The following is a 20,973-nucleotide window of genomic DNA, read 5'->3' on the forward strand; positions in this document are numbered from 1 at the left end:
TGCACCTGGTATTAAGTGATGCCTCTATTTCCAGGGCAAGCCTTGGGCAAGTAATCCCTTTACCAAAAAAGGATGGTCCTTGTGAAAAATTGCTAGGTATTTTGTATTTGCATCCATCTATTTATTCACAGAACCATAAGCTTTCCAATGCTGGATTCACAGGCAAGGAAATATCAGCTGTCCTTTTTGGAAGGAAAAGAAAGGAGACAGCACAGAAAGTAGGTTTAACACCAGTGTTTATTAGAGCAGACAGGATGGAGGGCGGAATAGATGACGGGACCCCTTTGCAACCCCCAGGGCTGGGCTTCACTATACCCTGCAAGACTTTCCAGAAGTTCCAGCTCATTGGCCCCAGGTGAGCTTCTCCTTCTGCCCACCCTATCAAACCTGCAGGAAGGCCATGAGGGGCAGGGAAGGGAGTGATACTTCAAGCTATTGGCTTTAATGAGTGATGCACGTTAGTCAAATGAAGCAGCATACATGTATATATATTTGCCATCAATCCCCGAGGCAGCCTTTGCCACAGAGGTCTGAAAACATCCGTTTCCATGGCTGAAAAATAAAGAAGGAGCCTCATCCGGTGTTTCAACAGTAGCCAGGTCGTTGCTTATCAAACTGCTGGCTGGAAAAGAACAAGAAAAGAACCATCTTGTGATGATCGACTTGATAAAAAGGAGAGAGGGAGAGGGCCAACAGCCAGCAAGCTGTCATCTCCTAGCACTCCCTCATATGCACCAGGGCAGCACTGTTTTCCATGCATCCGACTTTTTTTTTTTTTTGCATCCGACTTTTTTTTTTAATTATTTATTTATTTATGATAGTCACAGAGAGAGAGAGAGAGAGAGAGAGAGAGGCAGAGACATAGGCAGAGGGAGAAGCAGGCCGGGAGCCTGACATGGGATTCGATCCCGGGTCTCCAGGATCGCGCCCTAGGCCAAAGGCAGGCGCTAAACGGCTGCGCCACCCAGGGTTCCCTGCATCCGAATTTTTTAATGGTCAGAAGGACCACGTCAGGGAGGAGCCCTTACTGTCCTCATTTTGCAAATGAGGAAGCGGAGAGAAAGTGACATTGTTTCCTGTCCCCCCCCCCCCCATCAGTCTTTATGACCCGAATCCTCTCTGAATCCACATTCCAAGTTGGTGCATCCCTCGGGCCACTGCTTCCCTGTTTCCAGGTGAGCGCCAGCTGCCTGCAGTGAGGCCCCCGTGGAACCTGGCTTTGCAGGAGCCAGCCTAGTCAGCACCCCGGGGTGCACCCGGAGGCAAAGGCCTTCCTCAGTCAGGCCTTGGAGGGCGCCACCCTGGGGGGCTCGCACCCAAAACCTCTGCTCTCGCCCCACCCACACAATGGCAGTAAGTGTCTCCCTCTATGGAAAGGTGTCAGTCCAACTCCGGCCCCTCAAAAGCAGAGCTTCTCTTCCACTGCCGGGCAGATGCTCCTCCTCTCACTGTTGGCTGATGCCCCTCAGAGGGACTCCACATGCCCCCACCCCCGCCCCCATCCACAGGGAGGGTGCCATCCCAACTACTGCCTGGCATGAGTGAGCGGCTTAATCACGCTCAGTTAGCTCCTCCATAACACGGGGCTAAACATATGCCTTTAAATGGCACAGGGGTGTTAAGAGGATCAAATAGGAGACGTCACGTGAGAGCACCCCGAAACTTACAAAGAACCCTAGTCTAGAGGGACTGCTCCTCCGCTGGCACAAAATCAACAAGAACGGAGATGTACGATTTCTCCCAACCGCAGATGATAAACCACCCAATCATATCCTGTCCTGCTTAGTCCATAGTACAGAGAAGGAGAGACACCCACTAGGCTCACCCTCCAAAGGGATCTGCTACTGTATCTAACAGGATCTGGGAAGGGGGAGACAGTGAGGGAAAAAGCAAGTGGCCTCGCGGGAGCAGAGCGCAGGCAGGCGCGCAAGGGCGCAGGGAACGCTCACAGTCCAGCGCAGGTGGCCTGCAAAGGCAAACCCTGAGCAAGAGGGATGCAGAACGGGTGGGCTGGGCAGACCCCCGGGGTTGGAAGGCTAGGGGAAGGCAGGGAAGATGTGGCTGGTCCTGGCCACAGTGGTGATGGTTGTGATGGAGGTCACTGGTCAAGCCCACGGTTGCCCACCCCCGCTGTAAAAACCAGAGTCTCCACTCACCTCTAGATGTGTATCCCGGAGTGACTTTGGACAGCAAATAGGGTCACATCCCTCCCCTATTTGGGATCTCTTGGTGAGTCTGTAGGGGTCGGTCTGTGTGTCCCCAGGACCTCTCTCATCCTGGCTGCCGCCTCTCCGCCCTGCGTGGCTCTTGCCACTCCCTAGCCCTCAGCCAGCTGCTTAGCTGGCTCCCCTAAGCCACGGCTTTGAAAGCTCCGGGCCCATGCACGTGCCGTCCAGCACCATCTCCCAAAACCAGAAGGCCTGGGTAGGAAAAGGATCATACCAGAAGCTGGTCCTGAGCCCCTTACACGGGATGGACCACATTCCGGTCACAGTGGGGCTTGCAGTGAGGGTTCAGCCAGTGCTCCAGGAACTGCTCCTCGGCGCGGTGTTCCAGGCGGAGCAGATGGTGCATGTACTCCTGTCAAAACAAACCCACACAGCAGAGAGTCTTTTATCCACAGTGACAGCTGAGTTGCTCTGGAGCATGGCACGGCGGTGCCTCTGAGACAGGGCGCGGACAGGCCGAGGGAGGCTGGGAGGTCGGACCAGAGGCAAACCCGTCATGCCCAGGTCTCTGTGGGGGGGGGGGGGGGGGGGGGAAGCAGTCAGGCAGCCCGCAGTCGATGGGCAAAATAAAGAAATCTGACAACCCTAAGTGCTGAGAGGGCGTGTGTCTATGGGAACTCACACACAGTTAGTGGGGTGTAACGTGGAGCCACCACTTTGAAAATTGTTTGGTGGCCTACAATCCAGAAATCCCACTCCTCAATTAGATTCTAAGCTGTGGCCCTCAAATATCAGGCATCAGAATCACCTGGAGGGTTTGTCAAAACACAGATTGCTGGGCCCCACCCGCCAGAGTTTCTGATTCACTGGGTCTGAGGTGGGGCTCCAGAATTTACATTTTGGGCAAGTTCCCAGCCAATGCTGATGCTGCTGGTCACTTTGAGAACCAGAGAAATGTATATCAGGAGCTGTGCAAGAATGTTCACAGCAGCAAAACCCTGTAGTAACAACACACTAGCACGGTGCCAAATATCCATTGACAGGAAGATGGATACATAAATTGGGGCAGGGTCACACCATGGAGTATTATACAGCAGTGTCCATGAATGAATTATAGCTACCTATGTAGTCACAAAACATGAATCACTAAATAAAATATTATTTGTGGCTGCATGCATTTGTGATAAAAATCATTTTTTTAAAGAGGCAAGGGATAACTATAAGAAAGCTGAAGTTGCTATAATACTATTATCAAACAAAAGAGACTTTAAAACCAACAAAACAGGGCACCCGGGTGGCTTGGTGGTTGAGCGCTTGCCTTTGGCCCAGGGCGTGATCCTGGAGTCCCGGGATCCAGTCCCATATGGCACTCCCTGCGTGGAGCCTGCTTCTCCCTCTGCCTGTTTCTCTGCCTCTCTCTGTGTGTCTCTCATGAATAAATAAGCAAAATCTTTAAAAGCAACAACAACAACAACAAAACAGTACTAGGGAGAGAGGGGCATTTCATAAAAACAGCCTAGTAGTTCCTCAAAAATGTTTTTATTTTTTAAAGATTTTTAAAAAATCTGATAGTCTCAGCTGCACTCCTCCATCGCTGCCACATCTGTAGGTCAGGTCCTCAGTGCTCCCCACCCAGGCTATGACAGCCTCCTCCTCACCCCTCCACTCCTCACTTAGCCCCCCTACCCCTCCACCCAACACCACACCTGCCCCCAACATCTCTGCTCCATCCTGACAGTGACCAGTTCAAAATGCTGTCCAAAGGGGTCACAGCTGCCCTTGGGCCTTCACCAGCACTGCTCACCTGGACGGAGGAGCAGGTGACAACTCACTCTGCCCTCGGGGTTGGTCTGCAGCCCTGGATAACGTCACTGTACCCAGCAGGTAAGGGCAGCTTCCTGTAGGAACTACTCCACTTCCCCATGCTTCACAACAACAGAGAGAGGCCCTGCCCCCTGCCCTGCTCCACACTTGTCATTGACAGCCTCATTGATTTCCGAGCTTCTCTAGAATCACTTTCTCCCTCATATGGTTCACCTGAAGGGTCTTTAATGAAGGGCCATTCACGTCCATGAGAACAGGGTTAAGGGGACCACCAAAGAACATTCCAGCACCCAGGGACTAGCAATAGAGGGAAGCCATGGACACGCCTATGCCTATACAAGGCTCAGAGGAAGAGGCCATAGAGGTCATGGAGGGGTGCAGCCTCTGCCGAGCAGGGAGGGAGCAGGGAACAAATGCCCCAGCCCCTCTCTCCTCTTTTTCCTCTTGCCCTCCAAGGCCTGCTGAGCCCACACAGAAGCCAGCTGGCCAGGGAACCCAGCGGTGCAGACTGTGCAGGTCAGCCACCTGAGCAGAGCAGGGTACGGGATGGATGGGGAACAGGATGGAGACAACCAGCAGCCGTACAGGATCATGGGTGCTAGGGTTGCACCGTTGTCCAAGAAAGAAGCACAGAGCACAGACAGCAGATGCTACCGACGTATGCTGCAGAGGAGCCGCCCACTGAATACACCGGGATCCAGCCTCGGGAGTACAGCTGTTTGCTTTGCGTGAGGTGGTTCTCCCTCCCCTCACGTCCTTGCTCGCTCATGCTCTGCCTCCATCCACGTGAGGGTCGCTTCCAGGGTCAGGGTGGTCTTGTCTTCCCAACAAGGCTCAGTCTTCAACCAAGCCAGCTCAGCCTGTGGGTTTCCCACATTGTTTCTCATTGCATTATCTCGTATAAATGATACACAAGATGGAAAAAATGATAAATGATAAATCAACAGGTTGCTTCTTAAATAAGAGTGAAGTGACAAAAATCTCTTCCTTCCTTAAAGACCTTGTCTCTCCATCTCCTGATCCAAACAGAGAAGCCCAGACTGCCTAGAACAAAATATCTACCCATGTTGCTTCCTTGATGAAATTACTTGAATGGGATACACAGGGCTTAGGAGAAAATTTTAATTCCTTAATGTGGTTTGTATGGCTCTCTGTGATCCAGCCTGACCTTCCCTCACCATCAATCTGCCCGAGCCTTCCTGGATGGGTCACACTTGCTCTGCTCTCTGAGCTTATGCTATTCTCTCCACCTAGAACACCCCCGTGCCTTCTCTTTTTCCTGACTCACTTTTACCTGACTTTTCAGGACTCAGCCTAAATGTTACCTCCTCCAGGAAGCCTTCTCAGATTCCCTGTGACCTCAGAGCTCTCCAAACATCCCCCAGCATTGCCCTGGTCACTCTCTTTGTCAGTGACCTCTCCCTGAGGGTAAGGATGTATTTGACCTACATCATATTTTTTAGTGGTGGTGCCATGTGGGTGGGCTTACATACTGGCACATGAACTTGATAGTTTCTCCCCAAAAGGGAGTAGGTGAAGATGAGAATAATTTTTAACTTGGAGGTAGGCTGTTGACATTGCTCTGAATGAAGTCTGGGTGCTGTAATTATGGGATGGGAACCATTGCAAAGTGTAAAACAGATCCATATAAACACACATGGGTATCCCAAAACAGCAGGTCAATAATCAGAGAAGTGATATCTCACTTTGGGAGAGAGTAATCATATTCAGTAATATCTGTGCAAGATTAAATTATTTTGGTATGTATAAATATCATAAAAATCCCAAATCCTGAACACTCTCCTATGGTATTGTAAAGCTTTGAGAGAGGAATCCAGTTTAGAACTGTAATTTTTTAAGTTTCTATGAAACCCTATAGGAAGTCTGCATCTTGTATTAAATATAGCCTTAAAAAAAAAAAAAAAGCAGGGATAATGGGTTTCTCAGGGGTTGAGCGTCTGCCTTGGGCTCAGGGCGTGATCCCTGGGGATCCAGGATTGAGTCCGGGGAGCCTGCTTCTCCCTCTGCCTGTGTCTCTGCCTCTCTCTCTGTGTCTCTCATGAATAAATAAATAAAATAAAAACAAAAAACGTTTTTTAATGGCAGTGCAAAGGAATGAATTATAAAGTGTCCAAGTTTCCTGAGTTTTTTTTTTTTTCCCTTTCCTGCAGGACCCATGCAGTTTGAATTTGTTTTGTTTATCATTGTTGTTTTCATCTGACTTGTCAAAATGCATTCCTTGTCCCAGGCAGGGAGTCTCTGGGGCAGCCAAGGAGGAGGCAGATGGTGAGAGGCTCCTGCGGGACCCCACTGTCGGACCACGACTCCCTAGCAGCTTGCAAGGACCTGTTTGTGAGTTTTGGGCTGAATCCTGCCCTTTCATGCCCTGTCTGGGGAGTTTGGGGGCAGAAGAAGAAGAATTGGGGGAAACAGGAAAGCAGTGTGGAGTCTTGTAAATAAAGAACAAAGTTTTGCCAGCACACAGCTGTCCTCCTACAGTTCCCTGCGAGCAGCTCACTGAAGGAAGCCCACATGGCCACCTTCTTGCCTGCCTGTGTGCCAGGCGGTTGGGTAGAGAAGCTAAGAGGTCTGGGTGTGAGCCTGGGGCGGGGTCTGTTCAAGTCCAGACTCTGCCGGTATCGGTTGGCCTGTCCATCTTCATTGCATCCATCTGCACGACAGGGATGGCTCTAGCACCCATTTCCCTGGGCTGTCAGGATTAAATGAAATGATACAGGTTCTGTGCCACATACGTAGTCTCCATCTATGCCTTTCAATCCATTTCTCTCCTCCCTCACCTGGCCCTATACAATGAGAAGCTGGCCTAGAAGTGCAGCCCAGACTCCCTTAGGAACCTGGGGCTTGCAGATGGGTCTGAAGTAGAGACCCCAGCAGGGGATTAGACGTAGGAGAGAGGGATGCCTCCAGTGAAGTCCCAAAGTGTCAGATGGCTGCATCCTCTCCTGAAGGCTCTCTCATTCCGGGAACCTGCCTTTCTGCTTCATGCCCAGGGGCTGTGAGCCTGGAATTTATCATCTCTTGCTAGTTGACCTGAACTCTGCAATGCCTTTGCAAGAAGCCTCTTCCTTATGAGCTGCCCAATTCTTTGTGGTTACAATTAGATAAGAAAGATCTGAGTCTGTCTTGAAGTTGTAGGTGGAGCCCCTTTCCCAGGAACTGGTCTGCAGGAAATTGTCAATAAATGCTGGCGGAATGAAAGACCAAAGCAGCGGTCCTCAAAGTGGGGTCTATGCTCCCCCTCAGGGCTCCATGAGGTCAAAACTCTTTTTAGGATAATCTAAGACATTATTTGCCTTTTCATAGGTGGATAAAACTGGTGCCTTAACCATTTTAGTGATGGTGACAACCATTATCACTGTCCTTGTGCCTTTTACCATCACACACTCACAGTGAGAATACATAAATAGATATAGAATATTCTAAAAATGCCTGTTTCTCTGAAGAACACCCCTGTGAGGCAGACGAAAGTGACCCAATGTGAAGCATGCAGGCAGCACCTCTGTCGCATGGCCAAGTACAGTGGTTTCCTCAAAGAAGAACCCTTAAGTGACTGTTGGTGTCAAGGACTAGCTGTGTTTGGCAGGCATCTTTTTGAAAATGAAGTGAGCCTGTCACTTCAAGGAAAACAACTGACAGTACTAGTTACTAAACGATAAACTTCTTCCCATGAGTCTGACCGTTTCCCAATACGTACAGATTTTTCTGATGAGATCAGTGGGGATTTTAACAAATGTCGCCACTAGCATATAGCATTTGTATGCCTCATTTTTTTAAAAAAAGGATTTTATTTATTTGAGAGAGAGTGTACGAGAGAGAGCACGAGCAGAAGGGGCAGTGGGAGAGGGAGTAGCAGACTCCCCGTTGAGCAGAGAGCCTAATATGAGGCTCTATCCCTGGACCCTGAGATCATGACCTGAGCCAAAGGCAGTTGCTTAACCAACTGAGCCACCCAGGCACCCCACATTTGCATACCTCTTATATGCTTATTTGCATCCCTACTCATTTAATTTCTGTCCCATTCAGCCAAACCTCCAAACAGGCTTTTTAATGGCAGTGATCAAGGTATACCTAGTATAAGGCTTAGCACTTGGCACATAGTAGGACCTCAATAAAGATCACTGGAGAAATGTACAAATGAGTAAATGAATAGATGAAATTACTCTTTTTCCATAATCCCTCTAAACCCCTCTTGGAAATTTCCTCAACATCTGTGTCAATCTGCTCATTATAATGGCCCAGGCCAAACATACATAAAAAGCATCAAAGAGTAATATATACCTCACACTCCTAAATAGCAGCTGAAATCAGCATTGAAGAAAAACAACCAAAACAGACACACACATAGAGAGAGAAAGAAACAAGCACTGGTTTCCATGACATTTCCCTATTTATTTAAAACGTTAGGAAAATGGATATGCCACAAAGGCCTAGAAGCAATCATTAGTCAAAGATGAAAAGCCAAACTGCAAATCTACTGAAAAACCACAAATTCAACAATTGCATTGGCTGCATTAGAAATGACCCAGCATTAATGATAAACTCAAATGTTCCTGGATCAAGAAAGAAAGGATAGATGGAAAATAAGTTTTAATTTTTTTTCAGATTCCTTTCTTTTAAGGGGAAAAAATTTAAAGCAAAACAAAAACCAGTATCTGCATTCCATGTCCAATCCCAAGTGTAATGATTTAAGTAAATAATCTCCAGTAATTAGAGAGGAAATTGGAAGCGATCCTTTGTGATGGCACTGGTGTGATAATGAAATTAAATACTCACTGGAACCTGATCTAAGCAGAGAATTATTATAGAGTGGACAGTTAAGCTATCAAGGCAGGAACTTTTTCCAAGAAGGCAAAATCCTTCCTCTGACATTTGCGTGAAATTAAAAGTCCATCAACATTTGGATGAATTATTTTGCTCATTAGTACAAGCAAGATAGTCCTCTATGCAGGACGGGGGCTCCAAACGTAACTTTAGGGCTCAGCGCTAAAAGAAAGCAGATCAGTGATGTGTGCGATTTACATCATTGTCACTCCAAACTGGCCTTTGACATCATGGGGCACAAAAGGGTAGTAGAGTGACTACACATATTTGTCAAGGAGCTAAACATGAAAGCATATTTTAAGAAGACTACTTACAATAAAGCTAATATGATTTATACATGCCCAACAAGAACTTTCCTTAAAGAAACACAGGCCGAATGGAAAGCATATTCCCAGGGCACATGACCACTTATGAATACACTCACAGAAGACATAATTTTAGCTCCAATGTCATCTTTCTAAAGAATTTCCATGGCTCACCCCAGCAGTTGGCAGATAATTTCTTCCCTAAATTTTGGGATGATTACAAGAAACGTAATGAATTTAAGTGAGGCCATAGAAAAGATGTCTTTGAAATAACCTCCTAGTTGTAGGATAGAGTTATATCCTCCACAATTTCTCCCCTGGAGAGAAGAAAAAAAAAAAGGGAATGGAAATAAGTATAATGAGCATCTAGTAAATGCCAAATACTGTGCTTGGTGATGAGGACCCAGAAATGCAACAAAAAGTCCATCTGCTCAAGCAGTTTAGAATAGTCTAGTAAGAGAGACAAAAAAAAAAAAAAAAAAAAAAAAAAAGAAATAGCTATCTTGTGTTATGCCAGAGTGGTGCTCTAATTCATGGTGGGGAGGGTACGAGCATCAGGGAGGCCTCCCAAAAAAGGCATAATTTACCATGAATCTCTGTGAACAAGTAAGAGTTAACCAGGTAGACGAGAGCAGAAGAAACAAATGCAAAGGCAAGTGCGATAAGAGAATTTCAAATTCAAACACCATCATAGCAGACAACCTGCTTCTCCTCAGAGCTTTCTAATGCCAATGAACGGTGCCAAGTTGTCCATACAGACACCTGCAAGTCTGGATTCAGACCCAGCCATCTGTGACCACCTCTTAGCACTCTCCTGTATTGTTTTTGTGAGACTTCTATGTTTATTGAAACTAGGAGACTGGACGTACTTGAATGAATGGTGTCCTCCCCAACATTTATGTTCATCTGGAACCTGCACACATGACCTTCCTTGGAAGGAGGATCTTTGCAGATGTAACCAAGCTAGGATGAGGTCATCCTAGATTAAGGTGGGCCCTAAATCTGGTGACTGGTGTCCTTGTGAAATGAGTGCAATTTGGACACAGGGACACATGGGACACAAGGCCCTGTGATCACAGACAGAGAGCCTGTTTGAAAAAACACCAAGGAAGGACTAAAGAAACCATCAGAAGCTGGGAGAGAAAGCCAGAACAGATTCTCCCCCAGAGCTAGTTCTCTGCCTTCATCCCACCCCACCCCCTCGGCAGGAAAGAACCAAACGTACCAACATTTTCTTTTCAACTTCTGGTCTCTAGACCTAGACTAGAGAATCAATGAGAGAGAGAATTGACGTCTGCTGTCAGAAGCCACCCCACTTGTGCCACTTTGTTATGGCCACCATAAGAGACAAATACACTGAGGAATAGGAAAAAGGATGTGAAAAAAAAAAAGAAAAAAAAAAAAAGGAAAAAGGATGTGAAGATGAAAGTAAAAAATTTGCCCTGAATCTTATCACCAAGAAAAATATGGTCCCTATTGTTTGGCAACATGTCTCTATAAACATGTACAGATAGAAGAGTAGGTAAGTGTGGTAACTTTAAAAAACCTTGTTTCTTGGGCGCCCAGGTGGCTCAGTGGTTGAGCGTCTGCCTTTGGCTCAGGGCGGGATGCTGGGGTCCTGGGATCGAGTCCCCCATTGGGCTCCCTACAAGAAGCCTGCTTCTCCCTCTGCCTATGTCTCTGCCTCTCTGTCTCTGTGTTTCTCATGAATAAATAAATAAAGTCCTTTGAAAAAAATAAATAATAAAAACTTTATTTCTTTTCATTTTGAAAGTACTGGCCAGAGTATAGGGACCCGAGTACTCTTACGCATGCTCGAGGTGAGGGTTGGTACAGTTGATTAGGCCATTTGCCATATTTAATTCAGCTAAAAGTACATAAGCTCTCTGACCCAGCCAGTCCATTTGTTATCATTGCACTCGGCAAAACACATGTGCACACATACCCTGGAAATAACCAAAAGTGTCCCTTGTTCTGGGAAGGGCTAAATAAGTTAAGTTGAAAAATGTCTCCATCCATTTGGGCTGCTCTCACAAAACACCACAGACCGGGTTGCTTATGAACAACAGAAATGTATTTCTCATGGTTTTGGAGGCTGGAAGTTGGAGATTAGGGTGCCAGCATGGCCGGGTAAGAGCACCCTTTCGGGTCACAGACTTCCCATTGTAGCTTCACTTGGCAGAGTGGGCTAGGGAGCTCTCTGGAACCAAATACCATCACATGGGGGGCAGAGGGGTGGTAAGGACATTGACATATGAATTGGGGAGGGGGAACCACTGACATTCAGACCACAGCATGATACATTTCTACTATGCTTCAGCTAAAAATGAGCAAGATGAAGACATATTGCTGAATGAAAAAAAAAAAAAATAGCAAGTTGCAGAACAAAGCCAACCCTACTTACCATACAGCCTCACTGCAGCTGCGAAGGGATACGTTAAACCTGATGCATTCAGAGCACACTGATGAGGCCAGCTTGCAGAGCGGAGGACGAGGTGGAGGCCGAGATGGGGACAACAGGCCTCTAGGGCTTGGTAGGCCACTGTAGAACTAGGGATTTTATGGGGCATAAGGCAGGGAATCATTGGAAGGTTTTGAGCCAGGGAGGGACAAGATCTGGTTTACATTTTTAACATCTGATTCTTGCTGCCCTCTTGAGAACAGACACAGAGGGATCCAGAGAGCAGGCAGGGAGGCCAGGTAAAAGAGAATTTCTCTATCTCCCCTAGGGACCCCAGTGTTAGCAGTGGAGGGTGAGGAGTGGTCAGAGTCTGGATATGGGGCCCACAAAACTAGGGGAAGCCGGCACTATTCATCCTGATGTGGGAGGCAAGAGCAGGAGCTGGTGTCAGATTCAACGTAGGGCTGTTGGGTCTGAGCTGTCTGGAAAATGTTGCCAAGCAAGTGGACGGTCACGTAAATGAGCTGGAGCTCCCGGGAGAGGCAATGTGCAGTTGTCGCCATAGACATGATATTTAAACTCACGAGACTGATGAGGTGGGAAGACAGGCCCTAGGACTCTCTGACATTTAAAGGACTGAGGATCCAGCAAAGCAGATCCACAAAGTGCCAAGCAGGCAGAGAAGTCGGGGGCAGGGTGTCCTGGGAGACTGGAATCCAAAGGAGCAGAGTACCCAGAAGGAAGGGGGAGAAGTCAATTTTGTCATGCAAAACAAACACAGGCTGGCTCCTGGGCCTTGGGGTGTCAGGAACAGAGGCTGAGAGCCCCCCTCGCAGCTAGCTCTGCAGGACTGAAGTTACTGCTCTCAAACCACGGTGTGCACGGGCCCCCTGGGGCCTGTGGGAGGTGCAAGGAGGAGTGTGAGGTTCCAAGAAGCCAGGTGGCCAGGGCTGGGGACCACATTTTGAATAGCAAGAGTTTAGACCCAAACCCCAAAGACCAACAGAAACAGAATCATAACTGAGGCAATATTCAGGGAAGTCTCAATATTTTTTCCACTTTCTTCCTTCCAAACATAAACCTAGCCCTTCTTTCCATGCATTAATTTCACCCAAGGCGGATTTTTTCCCCTCCCTTGGGATCTTTTTTTTTTTTTTAGATTTATTTATTTATTTGACAGAGAGAAAGAGAGAGAGAGAGAGAGAGAGAGAGAGCACAAATAGGGAGAGGAAGAGAACCTACCGAGCCGAGAACCCGATATGGGGAGCCAGATGTGAGACTCGATCCCAGGATCCTGGGATCATGACCTGAGCTGAAGGCAGACGCTTAACTGACTCAGCCACACGGGTGCCCCTCCTTCCCTTGGGATCTTAAAACTATTCTAACACGAGGTCTTTGCAAACTGTTTGGGGTCCTAATGTAGACCCCAAAATGATTCAACTGACACCTAATCCAGATGGCTGCCTCCTTCCCCTGCAGTGAATCTCAGCCTTCTGTGAGTGCCCATCGAATTCCTGTGAGATCTAGAACCCACTCCCCCAAATCTCTGAAGATTTGGGAGCCATGTTTCTCCCAAATCAGTCCCATAGCCTGTTTTGCCACCACTGTAGCTTCCAGATTTGAGTGATTACCATCCTCTTTTGTCAATCACACAGCACACCACCCGCCACCTGCCATTCCCCACAAAGAACCACTAACACAAGGTTGCCGAATCAGCAGGCTTCTCCTAAGGTCTAAGGGTTGCAGAGGGTAATGACACACAGAGCACAAAACAGCTGCAAATTTAATGCCAGGAACTGCTGTAAATAAGTGTCCCCTACCCCTTCCTGCCCAGCTGCCTCCATACATTCAACATCCCTCCTGTTTTCTTCCCCAGAGCCATATCTCCTCTCAGCCTCTGTCCTCATCCCCACAGGGTTCCACCTTCTTCTATCAAGGATCCCAGCACCATGCTTACACTCCTTTGAGGCCAAGACCAATGCTCCCTGCAATGCAGGGCCACACCTTTCCAAGAGCATAATGTTCTTGCCACTGCATGGTCAGAAAAGAACAGTCCTTGCGGTGAATTGCGGTCAAAACAGTCCAGCCCCTTGGAAGCACGGGCACAGCTTGCCTGAATGTGTCTCCAAAACACCTGTCTGTCCACAAGAAGCCAACATCTGTTAATACTTAGGCCACGTGTCAAGATCATAAACATTGCTTAGTAAATACTCCTGAACAGGGGATGCTGCAAATCTTCATACTTGTTTGCATTTGGAATTCTGTCCAAAGCTCCACTCATTCACCCCCATCACTAGCCTCTCCTCTCTGTACCGGTTTTCTTTTGCATGCTCCCTCGGAGGGAAGAAGTGAGATGAAATAACCCAACTGGTCATCTCTGTGATTTCAACTCAGGGGTGAGCATGAGTCTTAAGGCACAGTCCCCAAGAGTGCATACATTTCCCAAAGATCACTCTCTCTGCTCATTTCCACCTGGTCATCTCCTGAGTCACATGGCAAGGAGGGACCATAACCTGTCCAAAAGTGTCATTTCCCATTACTCATGGATAGTGGTAGCCGAAGGGCAGCTTTGACGAGACTGTGTCCCAGACCTCTGTCCCAGACCTCACGGCTCCTGGCAACTAGCTCCAATCTTGTCACTCCCTTGCCCAAAATTCCTGGTGGCTCCTAATGAGTACAGAATGGAAGTCAACTCTCCTGTGACAGCCATGGCTTTCCAGCCTAGCCCCACAGGATCTTCCGTTGCCATCACCCGTCCTTTCACATATTCCAAGGACTCAAGTCAAGGTTGAAAGTGGAAGAGAGAGAATTGGAATCCAGACCTTCTGAAAAATTATTCTGCAGGATGCCTGGGTGGCTCAGTGGTTGAGCATCTGCCTTCGGTTCAGGGCGTGATCCCGGGGTGCTGGGATCGAGTCCTGCATCGGGCTCCCTGTGTGGAGCCTGCTTCTCCTTCTGCCTGTGTCTCTGCCTCTCTCTCTCTCTCATGAGTAAATAAATAAAATCTTTTTAAAAATTTTTTCTGCAAGGTCTTTTCCAAAGCACACACACACACAGCCTCACATACATACACAGTGATACACACACCCATACATATACACTCTTACACACATACTCTCTCGCGTATATTCACATCCTCACATATACAACAAATACACACACCTTCACATACACACACACCCACACATATACAACACTCAGGATGCGCGTGCACTGAATACACAGGGTGGTGCATTTGCAGGACAGTGCCCTTTCCCTAGCAAAGGGACATCTAAGCAGAAGGTTTGCACAGAGAAACAAGGAGGGTAGCAGGTATCTTGGCAAAAGATAAAGAGCAAGGAAGTGTGGTTCCTTCCTCACAAATCAAAGGGACTTAATTAAGCCCTTAGTTCCCATGCTGTAGGGTTTAAGCCTGTGAGGCAGTCCCACTCACCAACCCCTGACCTCCCCTACGGCCACAGGTTGCCACTCAGGACCAGACAAATGTGGGCTCACCCTGTCCGTCCAGGGCTCCATCACTGTCAACAGTGATGAAGAACCAGGATCATCACGATGTCAGCTGTCACCTAAAATGAGTAAATCGCTTCTTCTACATGACAGGTGATGGGTATTCACTTTGCTCTCAGCGAATCCATGAAAAGGAAAAGTCAACAACAAGACCTGATATGGGGGAAGAGGTCAAATATAGGTCTCGGATGTTGGATACAGTGGTAGCAGGGCCACCATGAAGGGAGGAGGCTCTGGAGCTTTAGAGAAACCCTCTAAATAAACTCCTCTGGCTTCTCACCGGGGGGCCGCATCCTGCAGTCCTTGGCTTTTCCTCAAGTTGCAGACTGGCACCAAGAAACCTGGCTTGTTCCCTCAAAGCTCTATTCAGTACCCTAAAATACAAGACCTAGAATAGACCTTTTAGCCAGATTCACTGCAAATTCTCTACACTCTAGAGGAAAGTGAGCTCCAGAAAAAGGAAACTGACTCATCCTAAGTCCAAAGCCCAAAGTCCATGACTAGTTAGTGGGAGAATGTGGACTGAATGGCACTGGGTGGAATATGCTTCCCACCTCCCCTCCATCCCTTGCCTGAAAACTCCTCATCCTTCAAGCCTCAGCCGGTGGACACCTCCTCCCTCCTTCCAGGTAGAGCTAGAGACCCTTTCCTCTCAACCTCATTAGAGAACTCCAATCTAGTTGAGTCGCTGTGACTCTGTCTCCACACAATGGACATGGGCACCTGGAAGAAGGAAGACTGTCTAGTTTGTTTTATGTCCCCAGTGTCTGGCACTTGGTAAGGCCCTATCAGTGTTAAGTTTAATGAAGTGCACATCAGGTCAGCAAGGAGCACGCTCTGCATGCACCCCATGAGCCTCCTACTCTCTCTGACTCAACTGAATCCAGACTGGTGCCTTCGCTCTCCATGTCACTCAGTTCAACCTTTAACTGTTCCCTAAACATTTCGTGCTTTTAGCTTTCATGTTCCCGACTAGCCCACAGGAGCTGGTATTACATATGCCAGGTCTCTCCCAGAAGGCCTGGCACAGTAGTTCCCAGCTTCGGGCTGCACGTTGATACCACCTGAGGGGCTTTGTCACCCACCCAATGCCCAGGCCACACCTCAGGCCATCCCCTCCTGGGATTGGGACCCAGGCATCAAATTTTTAACTTTCCCAGTTGGTTCCAGCATGCAGCCAAGGTTAAGAAACACATTCCTAGAAAAATGTGATACCAGAAATTGCTTGTTGATTCAGCTGGTTCTGCATGTGGGTAAATATAATATAATATAATATAATAATAAATATAATATAATCTAATAATAAATGATAGTGCAAGAGATGCATAGAGTAGCACAGAATAAAAGAGAAAGAGGTTGTTCAGCATGGTATAGCCAGGGTTCCTCACTCTTGGGACTGTTGACATTTTAGGCAAGATCATTCTTTGTTATGGGAGCTGCCCTGTGCATTATAAGATGTTTAGCAGAATTCCTGGCCTTAACCCATGAGACACCAGTAGCAAACCCTCCCTCTTCCCACCTTACCTACCCCACCACCACTGCCCTCTCCCCTCTCCCCCTGCCTCCTCTGCATTGTGACAACCAAATGTCTCCAGACACTGCCAGATGTCCCTGGGGATGGAGGAGCAAAATCATCCCTGGATGAGAACTACTGATATAGACTAGCCACCAAGTATTTATTGCATATTTATTTCCCACTTCAACTGTAGGTCACATGAGCACTTTTCCAAATTCGGCTGAGTGGCAGAGGATTCTGGACACTGGGGTCAGTGTTTGGGGAGGGACATGCAGGGCTGGGTTATACACAGGAGGCATGAGGGGTCAGCAGTGAGTTCTGAGGCAAGAGAGAATCACACAGAAACTAGATATTGTAGGCTCAGTTAAGAGAAGTCATTGGTGATCAGCCTATAAGATGACCAAAAACAGAACAAAACCAAAAAAGTCAGACATTCAGTAAAATCACAGAGTTCGAAGCAAGATGCAGGTTGTCACAGGTGAAGACCAGTGGCGACCAGAGGTCAGAGGAAGGAAGTGGTCAGAGAAGGAGCTTTGGGAAGTTCTGGGCAGGGAAGGACCACACTCAGCCGTGTTGGGGACACAAGACTAGAATGGCAGGGAGGGTGACGCTGGAGGAGCGAGGGAGGCAGGAAGCTGATCTGCGTGGTCCAACCTCCCCTGCTACAACCATCCAAACTCACCTGTTGCCCAATGTCTAAGATGCCTTCAGCCCCTGTGAAGGCTGCCATTCCTCTGAGCCAGAGCTCAGAGGAACCAGGGGCAGATGCCGACAGAGAAAATGCCCAGTGGCAGACTCTACTGCTGATTAGAGCCTGTCTTCTGAGACCTGTAGCCTCCTAGGTTCCTGAGGAAGAGCCTCTGGAACAGCCCCTCCAGACATCAGGCCAAAAGCACAAGGTGCCAGTTGGAGCCCCTGGGGACCCTCGAGCCAAGCATTCCGCTCCCCACACTTTCTGGGTTTCCCCAATGTCTGCCCACATTCCTTCTCAGCCCCTTCGAGTTCCTCCTCTTCTGCTCACCTCTGAGTGTTGGTGTCCCCAGACTTCAGTCCTCGGCCTCTTCTCTTCTAACCACTTCTCAAACCATCTATCTGAAGCTCCAGTCTCCACCTCCCCATTGTCTTCCACCAAACACAAGATAAAGTCCACGGAACTCCAACCCTCCCTGATCTTGCACCTGCCCCACCAGGCCCCTTCTACCCTGCGCTTAGATATTTCAAGCCACATCTGACTTCAAGAGAGAAGGGGGAGAGGGAGAGAAAGACAGACAGACAGGAAGAAAAGACAGACAAGGCATGCCCACTCCTGACAGCCTAAAGTCCTTGATTCATTTCTAAGCCACTCTGTATAACAGCCATTCACTGACTTCTCTGTGTCTGCTATCAACTCAGAGCAGAATTCCAAGCAACTGCTCTGACAGCCTCTGCACCTTGCCTGGTCCCTGGTACTTAATAATCAAAGGAGTAGTTACTGTTTGCTGAGTATTATTATTATAAGTGCCTTACTAGGAATTCCTTTATTTTATCCTTATAGTTATTTTATGTTATTATTTGGAATAACAATATTAGAGGAAGGTAAGTAATATTTATTGTTAGCCCGCTTTTATAGATGAGAGTACTGAGGTATAGAAACATGTGGAAAGCTGCCCAAGTTTACACAGGTAGAAAATGGGAAGCCAAGCCCACACAGTCTGACCCAGAGCCAGCACTCTTCAGCACTGCGCAACATTGCATTTTTTTTTTAATACTGTACCTTAATAAGAGATTTTTAAATGAACTCATCCTGGTAAAAATAATAATAAAAAAAAATACCAGGAATGTTAGTACTTCTCCAGGGAATGGGGGGACAAGCCAGACCTGGGGTCAGTGTGGCAGGATCTAATAGCACCCAGCACAACCGACAAAATGAAGGCAAGGATGGGTTCAGGAAGACAAGGCAGGGGCAGCCTGGGTTTAGCGCCACCTTCAGCCCAAGGCCTGATCCTGGAGACCCGGGATCAAATCCCACGTCAGACTCCCTTAATGGAGCCTGCTTCTCCCTCTGCCTGTCTCTCTCTCTCTCTCTCTCTCAAACTCTCTCTCTCTCTCTGTGTGTGTCTCTCATGAATAAATAAATAAAATCTTAATAATAAAAAAGAAATGATGAATACCCACCATTTGCTTCGACGTGAGTGGAACTAGAGGGTATTATGCTGTGTGAAATAAGTTATTTGGAGAAAGACAATCAACATATGGTTTCACTCATATGTGGAATATGAGAAATAGTGAAAGGGACCGTAACTAGGGGAAAAACTAGAGAGGAAGACAAACCATAAGCGACTCCTAACTCTGGGAAACGGAGGGCTACAGAACAGGGGATTGGTGGGAGGATGGGGTAACTGGCCATTAAGGAGAGCATGTGACTTGATGAGCACCTTATACTGTATGTTGGCAAATTGAATTTAAATTCAAATAAATGAATTAAATAAATTTATAATAAATTATTTAAATAAATAAAAATAAGTAATAATTAAATTAAAATAAATTCATAAAATGATTAAATTAAAAATTAAAACGAAATACATAAAAATAAGTAATAATAAAAGAAAATTAATTAATTAATCAATTTAAATTAAAATAAATAAAAATTAAATAATTAAATTAATAAAATAAATAAAAATAAGTAATTATTATTAAAAGAAGAAGAAGACGATGACGAAGATGAAGACGAAGACGAAGACGAAGAAGAAGAAGAAGAAGAAGAGATCACACTGTCCCTTCAAGTAGCAGGAGGCTGGCACTCACCCGCATGGGTTCATCAGGGAAGCCAGGTTTGCTTGGCCTGTCCTGGCGTCGGGACCTGAGAAGCTGTTTGGCCTGCTTTTCCGTCAGAATCGGGGAGGACCCTGAAAAAGTCAGGAAGGGGCCTGAGGGACTCTAGGCACACAAGCTCATGCTCCAGTTCACAATCTAAGACAAAGGATTTGCAAGTTCAATTTCGGTCACACACAAAAGTTCTTTCACGGCGACCTGTCCCAAAGGATGTGGCATTCCAGAGGGCTCTGAGAAGAATTGTAAATTGTTTCTAACATGGTAAACTCAGAGCAAAAGCTGTACAATTTCAAGAGACTTACCTATTGCAATAGTGTATTTCTTTAAAAGTGGGTGCTAACTTCATGAATATAGAGTTTTTTTCTTTTTTTTTTTTTTAAGTAATCTCTATAACCAGCATGGGGCTCGAACTCACTACTCTGAGACCAAGAGTTGTATGCTCTACCAATTGAGCCAGCTGGATGCCTCTGGATAAGTTTTTTAAAACATATTTTCCTCAGTTCTCTGGTCAATGTGTTTCTCTTCCATTAGATTTGCTTTGATTTTTTTTTAAAGCCCCAAAACACTAAATCAACTAAAAGTTGTTATTGGAAGATTCTCCTTGAGAACAAGATTGTGTTAAACTTGATAATCACACATGATCCCTTGAAGAAGATATTATGATAATAAAATTATATATTAAGTTTTAATAATCACACATAAACTCCAAATGATATCATCAAATAAGTCTGTCAGGTCTTGATGATCTCATATGAACTCTAAAAGATGCTATAGTTGGGGTGCCTGGTGGCTCAGTTGGTTAAGCATCTGCCTTCTGCTCAGGTCATGATTCCAGGGGATCGAGCCCCATATCGGGCTCTCTGCTTAGTGGGGCGTCTGCTTTGCCTCTGCCCTTCCCCTCCACTCATGCTCGCTTGCTCTCTCTCAAATAAATAAATAAAATCTTTTTTATAAATCAAATAAAATATAGTATAGTTAAAGATTTATCAGCATTTCTGAGAATTACTATTCAAATACATTTAAAGATTTAAAAAAAAATAATTTATCTCTAATGATAGCAATTCTGGGAGCCTGCTCCTGGAGAGGGGGGAGGATTGAATTATTACATATTATGTATTCTTTGAAATGAAAAAATATTTCAAAAATATAAAATAGGCTTATTCCAGTTTATCACGTCAGGAGAGAAGTAGGCCGTTTTCAGAGTTTATGCTCACCTGCGAAGTCAGTCAGTAAGGTAAGGGAGAGGACGAGCACAAATAGCTTCTCCATCCTGCCTTGTTCGCGTCTCAGCCTCCTGCAGAATGAACGGCCCGGGAATGGGCCAGCCTACTTGAAGAAAGCCACGTCCGGCCCAGGCTTGTTTACGCTGCAACTAGCTGCACTTACGGTATGATGCTAAGTGAATATGACCGAGTTTTTAATATGACCACTAAACTATTTTCCTCTGAAACCCTGTCAGTTTTCATCCTGAGCAAGGAAATTACCCCCTCTGAGATGTGACTTGCATAGCATGAATTTGAGAAGGCTGCACCGATACTCGCTTCATTTAAACAGACACGGCCATGCAGTAGTTGTGTTCGTAGCTGCAGAGTATGCTCC

The 20,973-nt window shown here is 46.7% G+C and overlaps 1 protein-coding gene across 1 annotated transcript; it reads right to left on the reverse strand.

The window, feature by feature from the left end:
- Positions 1 to 219: 219 nt before the first annotated feature.
- C9H17orf67 (chromosome 9 C17orf67 homolog) lies at positions 220 to 20,714 on the reverse strand. Its single transcript, XM_038546147.1, has 4 exons — positions 20,589 to 20,714; positions 19,348 to 19,448; positions 2,443 to 2,580; positions 220 to 622 (listed from the first exon to the last, which is right to left on the reverse strand). The coding sequence occupies exons 1-3, from the start codon at positions 20,641 to 20,643 to the stop codon at positions 2,464 to 2,466; spliced, it is 273 nt and encodes a 90-aa protein (XP_038402075.1). The 5' UTR covers positions 20,644 to 20,714; the 3' UTR covers positions 220 to 622; positions 2,443 to 2,463.
- Positions 20,715 to 20,973: the final 259 nt, after the last annotated feature.

This window comes from Canis lupus, chromosome 9, assembly GCF_011100685.1.
Source record: "Canis lupus familiaris isolate Mischka breed German Shepherd chromosome 9, alternate assembly UU_Cfam_GSD_1.0, whole genome shotgun sequence".
NCBI classification, from domain to species: Eukaryota; Metazoa; Chordata; class Mammalia; order Carnivora; family Canidae; genus Canis; species Canis lupus.

Coding starts and splice junctions, on each gene's coding strand:
- C9H17orf67 (XM_038546147.1), bottom strand. CDS start 20,643: ATGGAGAAGCTATTTGTGCTCGTCCTCTCCCTTACCTTACTGACTGAC. Junction 19,449..20,588: donor CTTACTGACTGACTTCGCAG/GTGAGCATAAAC, acceptor TGACTTTTTCAG/GGTCCTCCCCGATTCTGACG. Junction 2,581..19,347: donor TCCCTGATGAACCCATGCGG/GTGAGTGCCAGC, acceptor TTGTTTTGACAG/GAGTACATGCACCATCTGCT.